The sequence below is a fragment of the Sinocyclocheilus rhinocerous genome, unplaced genomic scaffold (assembly GCF_001515625.1).
Source record: "Sinocyclocheilus rhinocerous isolate Xijiao unplaced genomic scaffold, SAMN03320098_v1.1 scaffold590, whole genome shotgun sequence".
NCBI lineage: Eukaryota > Metazoa > Chordata > Actinopteri > Cypriniformes > Cyprinidae > Sinocyclocheilus > Sinocyclocheilus rhinocerous.
The window spans coordinates 385,693-398,816 of record NW_015637177.1 but is presented as its reverse complement, the minus strand read 5'-3'; the positions used below and the strand labels follow the sequence as shown (position 1 = coordinate 398,816).

Sequence of the window (13,124 nt, the reverse complement as noted above, 5' to 3'; positions counted from 1 at the left end):
CTTCCAGCAGGATAATGCACCATGTCACAAAGCTCAAATCATCTCAGACTGGTTTCTTGAACATGACAATGAGTTCACTTTACTCAAATGGCCTCCACAGTCACCAGATCTCAATCCAGTAGAGCACCTTTGGGATGTGATGCAATGGTAGATTCACATCATGGATGTGCAGCAGCTGTGTGATGCTATCATGTCAATATGGACCAAAATCTCTGAGGAATGTTTCCAGCACCTTGCTGAATCTATGCCATGAAGAAGGCAGTTCTGAAGGCAAAAGGGGGTTCAACCCATCACTACTGTTTTTCTGTAGGCTGTATCTTGCCACCATCTAGTGGCTAAACAGCATAAAACATCTTATGAAATAGACATTAGATTACAGATTCACATGCCTATGTATACAATTAGTCAAATGTGCTGAATTGAATAAAATGCTAGATTTGACAAATATCAACAAGCAGAACCTGAATGCCACAGATATTATTCAAAATGGTCAGATGAAGTGACATTTAAGACGTTTAAAGTGACATGATGGTGGAAAATGGACAAAGGAGAAATTATTGACCCCATTTTCAATTATTCAAATTTTAACTTAAATGGATACATCTAACTGCGATTATGTCGTCACAATGGTTCAGGTTCAGATGGGACAGGACATAAATATTCTTTCTAGGCAATAATATATCATTAACCTCACATTTTCTAATCTAAAACATGAAAATAAAATATTTCAAAACTGTGGTATTCTTTATTAAAGGTATTGCATAAAATATAATGGATAGTTACTCAGATATCTGAAAAGTGCCTGAAAAGTAAATTATACAAATTCATCATACAGACTTGATTTTACTAGAGATTAACAATTGTCCACACCACAAGAGGGATCAAATGAGAGACAGCTGTAAAGACAATTGTAGAATGGTACTGGGCAACTGAGAGCCATTACAGAAAAGGTGGCAAACTTATTTAGCATTAGAAGCACGTCTTTATTTACATGCAGTTACTGTAAGGAAGTAGGGAAATATCTGTGTAGCTAGAACCAAAGAAAAAGACACTGGACCTTATACTTCAGCAAATATTTAACAATGAAACAACAAATTTCCGTTCACCCAAATCTTTCTTACATAATTTAACCTCACATTAAATCCAAGGGACGAATTACACCAGAATGTATTTATGAAGGAATAATTTGATAAGTTCATTCATCAATTCAAAATACACATTCAGCTAGAAACACACTGGGGCTGTAAGCAACTGATATGTCCTTGTGTCCAATGTCTAAATAACTGCTTTTCACTATGCACCCATCAAGATTCATTTTATCTCAATAAATCAAATCAAGTCATACTCACCATTGCCATTACGTTTCCTTATATTTTATTATTAAACATATATTTACAATTTAAGTTACATTGTTCATAATAATTACTAAATTAAATTATAATAACAATAAATATCAGCAAAATATATAAATATACATTTATCATTCCTGTGCAAATATATCAAAATCTTCCATATTCTCATGTACAGTGACTACAGTAACTGTTGTATCCTCCAGTCCTCCAGGTGTCGCTGAACATACAACCGCTACTTTTGTCTGTTTAGACTCGACCCACAAAAAAGAAGCAGCTGTTACTAGCAAAGTTTAGGTTAAAATTTTTCGCCGGCGAGTAAATAATACATTTAAACAGATTTACTAAACTTGTATACATTGGAAGTGTTCTAAGGATGATAGCAGACAGATCTATGAGTAACTGACGAGGATCAAGAGTAATGGACAGTAAGTAGAGGATTCTTCCTTTGTAGTTTTGCGCTTTTGTTGGTGTTGATAACGGGATGTTCGACTCTTTCAATCTTAAGACAAACTCGTAAAATTAGCAGTAGACATTTTGCGTCAAAACACCTGTTAGTTTCAAACACTTAAAGGGTTTTAAACTCACATTTTATTATAGTATCATTTTTAAAGTTGCGTTTCGTATGTAACGGGTTACTTTATAGTATGCAAGATGTAGATTGTTTGGGGTGGACGCAAACAATCTGTTGTTAAGAACAAGCGGAAGAGCGTGTCAGTCACATGCTTCCTGGAGGCAATAACTCTGTCACACTCAGCTATTTATTCTACATCTAAACCTGAATCTGCCTTAAAACACCCTTTAAATTTTTTTTTTGTAAAAAAGTTAAATAAATAATAAAAACAAAAAAGTTAATTTTTGCATTTTCCTTATAAAACACTTCCTTACTGTATTTATAAAATGTTGCTTTATAGTATGCAAGATGTAGATTGTTTGGGGTGGACGCAAACAATCTGTTGTTAAGAACAAGCGGAAGAGCGTGTCAGTCACATGCTTCCTGGAGGCAATAACTCTGTCACACTCAGCTATTTATTCTACATCTAAACCTGAATCTGCCTTAAAACACCCTTTAAATTTTTTTTTTGTAAAAAAGTTAAATAAATAATAAAAACAAAAGTTAATTTTTGCATTTTCCTTATAAAACACTTCCTTACTGTACTTATAAAATGTTGTAAACCATTCGATTTGAAATGGTCTGTACATTAGCTACATTGAGCAGCTTTGATCTAAAGAAGAGAATGTTGTTTGCTCTCCTTTCCTAATAGTTTGGTGGTTGGTTTTCAGATGTAAATAAATAAATAAAATTCATTATTGTACATTGTAAAGGAATTGTATAGGGCAGTCAGTGCACCACAATGCATTATGAGAAATATAGAGGGCAGAGTGTAGAAGATCAGTAACTAAACTAAGATGTTTATCAACTTCACAGTGCTTGCCAGTTAACACCCAACCAATAGCTGAGGGCCTGTAGCAATGGGGACACAGTTCACAATCGATGACGCGTTCGTCCTGGAGGGGGAGGAGGAAGGTGTGGTGCCTGGAGAGGATGTGGGGGACAGGAAGGGGAGAGAGAAGGATGGCGGGGGAGAGATGACGTTTGGACCTCTTTCTTTTGCCAAAACACAAACTTCTGGACCCACTGGCACTCCTGAACACAGTAATCTGAAATATCAGGTCAGGTGTTTACATGTACGCCGCTTTTCTTTTTGAGAGTGTTTTACATGCAAACATGACTGAACTTTATTTTGTGTTTACCCACAGAACCTGGAAAATGAAGATGCCTTAAGTGGCACTGTGAACTCTTCTTTCAATAACTTCTTCAAAATCAGGTTTGGCAGTTCACACTTTTAGTTTGAACATTCTCATAAAGCAAGGAAATTAACCGGATGTAATAATATGAGCAGCATAGTACAAAATGAAGGATGGGTTGCACCTTCATTAGATTTAATTAAGCAGAGTTTAAAGGGGTCATATGATGCTATTTGGAAAACTTGAAATCGCATCATATGACCCCTTTAACATTAATGTAGAAACGGTTGATTTAGGTTTTAATTCAAGGTATGTTGCACCACTTAAAGTTGCCATTAAAAATCAGTAATTAAAATCACTTGAGATTTAAAACCTTAATATGCAATAAACAGCAATTATCAGCGATGATGGATTTGCCAGTGTAATGTACATTTCCAATAAACATTGTATTATTATTATGTTATTGTATTATAATTATATTATAATGATAGAATGTTGACAGATTGAAAAAGCAGAATAAAAAAATTTAAGCAGGGCTTACAAATCTCACAAAACATGAAACATATTTATTGTATAAATTAAGAAAGCAGAAAGTCAAAAAGGAAAAATTATTTCTTGTTGAACTGGTACTGTCTTAAAACAAGTGGATATATTTTTGATTTGTCCAATTTTTAATGTCAAGAGACAATGGTTTATATTAGGAAAAACTTTTACTCCATTTTTGTATGACTCAGAATTCACAAGTAACATTAAATTGACATTTAGTAATAATTAAATAAATAAATAATTTATTTAATTTTAACTAATAAATAATTCAATAAAAAAATATTAAATAGAGTTATGTATATACAAAATTGTTTAGACAGAATATTTGTATTTATTGTGTTGTTTGAATTTACTGGATGCATAATCTGTATGTGCCATGAAATAGCCTGTGATCCTGATATGACAATAAATTTAAAACTACTACTGCTACTGAAAACACAAGGTGAACTACTTTACTTCAAATATATATATTAGTAGTTCACCTTATGTTTTCTATGACCGATATCTTTATATTATTTCCATAACTCAAGATTTGGACTCATTGCGGGTTTTTATTTTTAGATTGTTTTGTTTGATTTTCAATATCTGGCAACGCCGGCATTTAAACTGACAGTAATTAAAAACGGCCAGGTTAAAAACAGCGCGGGCAGGTTATTCCTCACAGGATGCAATTCGGTAACACAAACGTAGTGATCATCATGATATACTATCTGTAAGACAGATGCACTGAGGGACAGGTCCTGGGCAGCCTGGCTGAGGTAGATGAGGAAGTGTTTATTAGTATTTCGGAGTCCTAGAAGTATTTCAGCAAGCTATTTGGGTTTAAAAAATATATATATTATCATCGTGAAAAGGTTACATGGCCTCGTTCCTTGAGCGAGTTGTGATTGAGGCTCAGCCTCAGTCGTGTAGCCAGATACGCGTATTATAAGCGTCTATGGATTTTTTTGTTTCCCACTTAATTTAGGAAGTGAATAAAGGGGTAGGTAGGTTAAAAACAGCGCGGGCAGGTTATTCCTCACAGGATGCAATTCGGTAACACAAACGTAGTGATCATCATGATATACTATCTGTAAGACAGATGCACTGAAGACGTACACAAAGAGGAGAGAATAGTCGCGCAAGCAGAGAAATGACTGTACCAGACAGAATTCATTGTTTGCGATGCTCGAAATACTGAAAGAAGACCATAATTATGGAATTAGTGTGGGGGTTAATATGGATGCATTTCTGAGAACTGACTGTCAGAATCAGAAAGAGCTTTATTGCCAAGTGTGTTTACACACACAAGGAATTCGTCTTGGTGTCAGGAGCTTCCAGTACAGAAAGTAGCCTACAGACATAGTGCAGACATACATATAATTAAGGTAATAAAACACTAATAAAAATAAAGAGTAATAATAAAATATTCATTCAGCCCGACTGATGTTTTTGTTTTGTGCAGTTGCTTCATGTTGCATAGGTTAGTTTGGCCAGTAACAGAGCAAAATAATGATATTTTAAAATTAAAAACTTAAAATATGTACTTGAAAAGAAAACAGGATGTCTTTGAATAGCATCATTGTAAAATTGTGAGGAAGAGCTGAGCAAGTCTTGCACATGTATTTCCTGGTCTGCTTTAACAGGAAGTAATGGATACCAAAAAAAAGGTAGAAATGTATGTGTGTGAAAGGAGAATGTATGTGTGTGAGAGAGAGTAGAAATGCACGTATGTGAAAGGAGAATGTATGTGTGTGAAAGCAGAAATGTATGTATGTGAAAGGAGAATGTAAGTGTGTGACAGTAGAAATGCATGTATGTGAAGAAAGAAAGTAAGCGTGTGACAGTAGAAATGCATGTATGTGAAAGAAGAAAGTAAGTGTGTGACAGTAGAAATGCATGTATGTGAAAGAAGAAAGTAAGCGTGTGACAGTAGAAATGCATGTATGTGAAAGAAGAAAGTAAGTGTGTGACAGTAGAAATGCATGTATGTGAAAGGAGAATGTATGTGTGTGAAAGCAGAAATATATGTATGTGAAAGGAGAATGTAAGTATGTGAGAGTGCCAGAATGAATTATGGCTTGTACGGCCTCTCATAGTTTTCAGTAGCAGTAGTAGTTTTAAATTATTTAAATTATATATTTCCAATTGTAGAAATTTAAACTGCAAGTTTATCCCAGTTAATCATTGGTAAAAATTCCAGTTTTGATCCGTGTAGCTGCTGTGGTAAAATCTAGTTGTCAGTTGTTAGAAATTGCAGATTTTAAATGGTGTAAATAACAACGGTTTGTTTCTTTTTACTATTTTTTATACACCTAGGATATTTTTAAATTGCTAGTTCAGCATTTTAATTGTTTATTAGACAACAAGTGACCAACTGCCAAACAAACAAGCCATTAAATAGCCAACTAAAAGAAATAAAAAATTTCGCTTCGCTTTTTTTGATGTACAAGTACAAAGCCTGATGTCAAGCCTTGTGTCTGTCTGTGTTCCAGTGATCCTGCTACTCTGTCCTACTGCAGCTCTCAGTGGTCATTCAGCACACTCAGCTCAGTCACACAGCTGTCTGCTCACTGCTGCGGGTAACACACCTCTGTTTACAGATTTCCGGATGAGATTTTAAGCTGATATTAACTAAAATCACTCTGGTCGGCTAAATTAAAATAGTTTTTCCTTTCCTCATTTTGTGTTCTCTGTGGATTGTTCCCAGGTGGACGTCTCACCCGCTGGTGAAGAAGAACAGACGAGTCGTTCTTGCCTCATTCCTCCTCTTAATCACTGGAGTTGGTGAGACTTTCATACCTTTTGTGATGTTTTTGATCATAATAAGTACTACAGATCTCAGGGGGAAGGTGTCTGGGAACTGATGTTTCTGTTTGACTTGTAAAGCGCTGTCTTTGTTTATCTTGCTGTCAACTCTGATCTTGAGCATAGATGGTAAATTCAAATGTACTGTCAGCTCTTTAGTTAACGTATTATCTCTCCCCTTCCTATCTTCCCCCTCCCTGTTCCTCCTGCCTATCAGCTTTGATCTTTACAGGCATTGTCATACAGTTAAACCCTCACGCAGGTAAGACCTGTCACGTTGGCATTGATTGTAAATAACTATGAGATGTGAGCAGGATTGCTTTAGCACACAAACTTGTACAGCTAATTATAAGTGATATAATCACTTAAATCAGTGCTCTGAATGCCTCAAAACAAAAATAACACCACCTTCTGACATAATCTAAATCACCAGTTCGTTTTATGTCAGTTTTGTCCAGCAGAATTATGTAACCCATGTATTTATGCCTTTTTTTTTAGGTGTTTCAAGTGCAATTTTCTTTGTGCCTGGATTTCTTCTCTTCATTCCTGGTGGTAAGATCTAATGTGTAATTAATATAAGCTTTTTTTTATAGAGTCAGCTTTCCCAGTGTGAATATCAGTAGTGGATTTTGGACCTTAGATAATATAGTTTTATGAATTGTGAAGTTGTCATAGTGTAATCCATGCAATGGAAGAACATGGCTTCAACAGACAGCATTGCTTAAAGAAAACCGCTAGAGATAAACAGCAAAATAACTCTTGCTCTTCCCTTTTTTGTTTCAGTCTATCACGTGATCTATATAAGCTGTGCAGTTCGGGGACGAAGAGGATTCAAGTTCTTTTATTTGCCGTACTTTGAGAAGTAAACGGTTTTTCTTCGCATCATCCAGACTAGTGGTCTGGATTGCCCACTATTTCAAAGGCCCTAAAATTAAGTAAGGGGATGACCTACTTTTACAACCTCAGTTACTAGTGGTTTTCTAAACAATTTCTTCTTCATTTTGGTAAAAGCCAGTCTGTACACAGGTCTAAGTATAACCTCTACAGAAAAAAAACTGTGATTTAGGAGTGCAACAATATACAATCATACTTCAAAAGAATGCACTGACTGTAATAAAGAAATAGTTCACACAAAAATTTGCTAAAAATGTAGTCGCTCTCAGGGCATCCAAGATGGAGATGTCTTTTTTTTTATTCATCGGAACAGATTTGGAGAAAGCACATCACTTGATCACCAATGGATCCTCTTTTATGAATAGTCCAGTCTATCGATTAATGTCTTGTAAAGAGAAAATCTGCTTTTTTGTAATAAACAAATCCATCATTAAGGTGTTTTAACTTCAAACCGCCGCTTCTGGCAATAATTCATAATAATGCTTCTTCGGGTGAAAACGTCCATCCCCTGTTGTCCTCTCACATCAAAATCCACTGTGACGTGCGTTTAGAACCGTTTTTGACACTTTTTGCTTGTTAATGGTGCTTGACCTGTGCACATTTCTCTCCCAATTCAGTTTTTAACTTTAAACCGTTGTATCCAGTTAAAATACGAGTCATCTGTCCATAATATTGCTTTCTCCAGTGAGGATGTCTCATCTGAATCAGGAATCAGAAATACGCACAGATCAAGCACTGTTTACAAACGAAGGGCAACGGGATGGACTTTTTTACTGAGAAAGCGCTATTGGAGATACAAACTTATCTACATCTTGGATGGCTTGAGGGAGAGTCATTTTTTGTTTGTTTATGTTCATTTTTGGGTGAACTATTCTTTTAAGACATCTGTGTATACAGAATTTGAAGTTACATCTGATTGAGATGTTTTAGATCAGCTGTGCTACAGTGTTGTTATAGGTTCTCAATTCAGTGAAACATACTTGGAATTGAGCAAGGAGTATTATAATAAGCTTGTTATAGGTGTACAAAGTTTTGTCAGGAATATAGCACAATTAATAACATGAAATTGTACACCTTTAGCCTTGTATAATACAAATGAAATCATAGACAAAACAAATGACATGAAGAATGAAAATCTCAATAGGAGAAACCCAAGAATGCAATTTATCATTTAGGACATACAGTCCGAGTTGTATAGCATTTTGACTTATCCCTCTATTGTAAAATCAAGGTAAGATGCAGCAACAAGTGATTTGCTTTTCTACTGCACATTCATCTTTTTAACTAGTACCACTACTAACTCTTTGAACCACTGTTTTAATGTACATTATACAAAAACAAATGAGTACTGAAAAGATTTTGTATTGTGTAATTTTTTAATCATTATGACACTACAATAAACCTGTTTTTATATTTGCTTTTAAATCTCTGTGCTGCAGTTGTTCATTATGCAAATTAGTGACTGTTGCATAAAAAGTTAATACAAAAACTAAAGCAAAAATCTCCTTACGTTGAAACAACAAGTTAATACACAACTCTAATTAGTGAGTCTATATTCAAGTATTAAGTGCCCTACGGACATGGGAGAGCTAAACCTCAAGTAAAACAATGTTTCCAGGCAGACAGTTCAATAATTCTGTCGTTCTGAAATCATTATGACACTACAATAAACCTGTTTTTATATTTGCTTTTAAATCTCTGTGCTGCAGTTGTTCATTATGCAAATTAGTGACTGTTGCATAAAAAGTTAATACAAAAACTAAAGCAAAAATCTCCTTACGTTGAAACAAGTTAATACACAACTCTAATTAGTGAGTCTATATTCAAGTATTAAGTGCCCTACGGACATGGGAGAGCTAAACCTCAAGTAAAACAATGTTTCCAGGCAGACAGTTCAATAATTCTGTCGTTCTGAATTGACGAACATGTCAAATTTGCTAAATCAATGCATTCAGACATGACAACTTCATATGAAAATGTACTAAACCTTAAGCATTTCTTTAAGAAAACTCTCAATATTGTGCTACAGTACCCTGTAGAAAAATATACATGCAAATTCCCCTTAAAAATTCCCCAGTAACGCTTCTATTTCATTCTTTGTTTAATTACATCTGCTGTCAACAAGTATGAAATGTCACTCCAATGCAAAATCAATACAAGCATATTCTCCCAATGCTGCATTATTACTAGCTTACACTGACAACTTCTGTGATCAAGTGTCACATTCGTGAGGTAGTTATACAAGTTACATATTTAACACCGTTATGAGAATGAGGTAGTGTGTTGCAAAATATTTCAGAAATATAATAGTATAACGGATTCAGATAGCATGGAACTCGGTTTGGTTTTAAAAGCTGAACACGAATACAAGAAAATATTTGAGGGAAATCTTGTACCTGAGAGTACTTGATTAATGTTGAATAATGGGTTGTAGGTATATCAGCTAGACAGCAGCAGGTTGTAAATGTAAAGTATCTTCACTGTAGTGTTTTGTGCTTTGCAACAGAGAGGTCCACAGCTTTAGCGATCACACTTGCCTGAGAAGTCGGGCTGCTGGTGCGATCTGGTGAGGGGGAAGTGCTTGAGGGTTCTTTGTCTGTGACTTTTTGGAAATTAAACAGGCAGGGGAACCATGGAGGAGTGTTGTATGCAAATAGGGGCGAGTCCTCTCTGCAGCTGGTCACTTTGAAATTGATTTTTGTTGATGTGAATACTGTGTTTGGTGAGGACTGAGCTGATGATGGGATCCTTAACACAGAATTACATGCTGATCTTTGTGAAGCTTTTAAAGACAAGTCCTGGGGAAGCTGCAGGGGGAAGTTAACACTCTTAGCACAAAATAAATTACCAAATTGGCTATGGCTTGATAACAAAATGTTTTATTTTTGTAAATCTAAGTACACTACTGTTCAAAGGTTTGGATTCAGTAAGATTTTTAAAATGTTTTTGATGTTATGCTCACCAGCACTGCATTTATTTTAATAATAATAAAAAAAACATTAAAAACAATAACACTGTTAAATGTTATTTCAACTTAAAATAACAGTCCTTTTTTAAAATATATTTTAAAATGTAATTTATTCATGTGATGGCAAAGCTGAACATTACTCCACGCTTCAGTGTCACATGATGATTCGGAAATCATTCCAATATGCTGATTTGGTTCTCAAAAAACATTTGTCATTGTCAATATTGACCACAATTATACAGCTTCATATTTTTGTGGAAATCATGATACATGTTATTCGGGATTCTCTTTGAATAAAATGTGTCTTTACTGTCATTTGTGATCAATTTAATGTTTTTGCCGTACTTTGAGAAGTAAACGGTTTTTCTTCGCATCATCCAGACTAGTGGTCTGGATTGCCCACTATTTCAAACCCCCTAAAATTAAGTAAGGGGATGACCTACTTTTACAACCTCAGTTACTAGTGGTTTTCTAAACAATTTCTTCTTCATTTTGGTAAAAGCCAGTCTGTACACAGGTCTATGTATAACCTCTACAGAAAAAAAACTGTGATTTAGGAGTGCAACAATATACAATCATACTTCAAAAGAATGCACTGACTGTAATAAAGAAATAGTTCACACAAAAATTTGCTAAAAATGTAGTCGCTCTCAGGGCATCCAAGATGGAGATGTCTTTTTTTTTATTCATCGGAACAGATTTGGAGAAAGCACATCACTTGATCACCAATGGATCCTCTTTTATGAATAGTCCAGTCTATCGATTAATGTCTTGTAAAGAGAAAATCTGCTTTTTTGTAATAAACAAATCCATCATTAAGGTGTTTTAACTTCAAACCGCCGCTTCTGGCAATAATTAATAATAATGCTTCTTCGGGTGAAAACGTCCATCCCCTGTTGTCCTCTCACATCAAAATACACTGTGACGTGCGTTTAGAACCGTTTTTGACACTTTTTGCTTGTTAATGGTGCTTGACCTGTGCACATTTCTCTCCCAATTCAGTTTTTAACTTTAAACCGTTGTATCCAGTTAAAATACGAGTCATCTGTCCATAATATTGCTTTCTCCAGTGAGGATGTCTCATCTGAATCAGGAATCAGAAATACGCACAGATCAAGCACTGTTTACAAACGAAGGGCAACGGGATGGACTTTTTTACTGAGAAAGCGCTATTGGAGATACAAACTTATCTACATCTTGGATGGCTTGAGGGAGAGTCATTTTTTGTTTGTTTATGTTCATTTTTGGGTGAACTATTCTTTTAAGACATCTGTGTATACAGAATTTGAAGTTACATCTGATTGAGATGTTTTAGATCAGCTGTGCTACAGTGTTGTTATAGGTTCTCAATTCAGTGAAACATACTTGGAATTGAGCAAGGAGTATTATAATAAGCTTGTTATAGGTGTACAAAGTTTTGTCAGGAATATAGCACAATTAATAACATGAAATTGTACACCTTTAGCCTTGTATAATACAAATGAAATCATAGACAAAACAAATGACATGAAGAATGAAAATCTCAATAGGAGAAACCCAATTTTGTGCTTTGCAACAGAGAGGTCCACAGCTTTAGCGATCACACTTGCCTGAGAAGTCGGGCTGCTGGTGCGATCTGGTGAGGGGGAAGTGCTTGAGGGTTCTTTGTCTGTGACTTTTTGGAAATTAAACAGGCAGGGGAACCATGGAGGAGTGTTGTATGCAAATAGGGGCGAGTCCTCTCTGCAGCTGGTCACTTTGAAATTGATTTTTGTTGATGTGAATACTGTGTTTGGTGAGGACTGAGCTGATGATGGGATCCTTAACACAGAATTACATGCTGATCTTTGTGAAGCTTTTAAAGACAAGTCCTGGGGAAGCTGCAGGGGGAAGTTAACACTCTTAGCACAAAATAAATTACCAAATTGGCTATGGCTTGATAACAAAATGTTTTATTTTTGTAAATCTAAGTACACTACTGTTCAAAGGTTTGGATTCAGTAAGATTTTTAAAATGTTTTTGATGTTATGCTCACCAGCACTGCATTTATTTTAATAATAATAAAAAAAACATTAAAAACAATAACACTGTTAAATGTTATTTCAACTTAAAATAACAGTCCTTTTTTAAAATATATTTTAAAATGTAATTTATTCATGTGATGGCAAAGCTGAACATTACTCCACGCTTCAGTGTCACATGATGATTCGGAAATCATTCCAATATGCTGATTTGGTTCTCAAAAAACATTTGTCATTGTCAATATTGACCACAATTATACAGCTTCATATTTTTGTGGAAATCATGATACATGTTATTCGGGATTCTCTTTGAATAAAATGTGTCTTTACTGTCACTTGTGATCAATTTAATGCAGCATTCATGTTTGGTCACACTTTAGTTTGGAGACCCATTCTCACTATTAACTATGACTTTTGCGCTATAATCTCTGCTTATTAATAGCAGTTGCTAAATTTAGGTATGAGGTAGGATTAAGGAATCTAAAATATGGTTATGCTGAATAAGGCATTAAAGGGGTCATGAACTGCCTTTTTTTATTTTGTACTGTTCTCTAAGGTCCACTTCTAATGTTAAGATTTTAACATCAAAAAACAATTTAGAAGCAATAGTCTATTTTCTGTCCTGTTTTTGACTCGCCTTATCAGAACGCTCTGTTTGAATAGATGTGGCGGATTGTAGACTTTGAAGTAAACACCCACTGCTATGATTGGCTAACACTTGTGTATGTTTGACAGTGACATTTCTCATAGATGGATGCTGCTGTGATTTAGGTCAAAAATGCATAAATACTCAGTACTAGGGCTGCACGATAAATCGCATGCGATATTTAA

At 35.0% G+C, this 13,124-nt stretch overlaps 2 protein-coding genes across 3 annotated transcripts in view; one reads left to right on the top strand and one right to left on the bottom strand.

The window, feature by feature from the left end:
• Positions 1–7,353, top strand: part of LOC107748822 (transmembrane protein 134-like) — a 9,078-nt gene extending 1,725 nt beyond the window's left edge. The window contains exons 1-8 of one of the 2 annotated variants that reach the window (XM_016563786.1): positions 1,574–1,777; positions 2,779–3,023; positions 3,111–3,178; positions 6,119–6,205; positions 6,334–6,410; positions 6,649–6,693; positions 6,930–6,983; positions 7,215–7,353. In XM_016563786.1, the coding sequence (XP_016419272.1) occupies positions 2,823–3,023; positions 3,111–3,178; positions 6,119–6,205; positions 6,334–6,410; positions 6,649–6,693; positions 6,930–6,983; positions 7,215–7,297 (615 nt within the window). In that variant the 5' untranslated portion in view covers positions 1,574–1,777; positions 2,779–2,822 and the 3' untranslated portion in view covers positions 7,298–7,353. Of the gene's footprint in view, positions 1–1,573; positions 1,778–2,778; positions 3,024–3,110; positions 3,179–6,118; positions 6,206–6,333; positions 6,411–6,648; positions 6,694–6,929; positions 6,984–7,214 lie in introns of those variants that run through there. The other variant, XM_016563787.1, reaches the window with a different exon arrangement.
• A 1,643-nt stretch (positions 7,354–8,996) lies between these two features.
• Positions 8,997–13,124, bottom strand: part of LOC107748823 (interferon regulatory factor 2-like) — an 11,161-nt gene continuing 7,033 nt past the window's right edge. Inside the window, exon 9 of the mRNA XM_016563788.1 lies at positions 8,997–10,132. Coding sequence (XP_016419274.1) covers positions 9,803–10,132 — 330 coding nt within the window. The 3' untranslated portion in view covers positions 8,997–9,802. The remainder of the gene's footprint in view (positions 10,133–13,124) is intronic.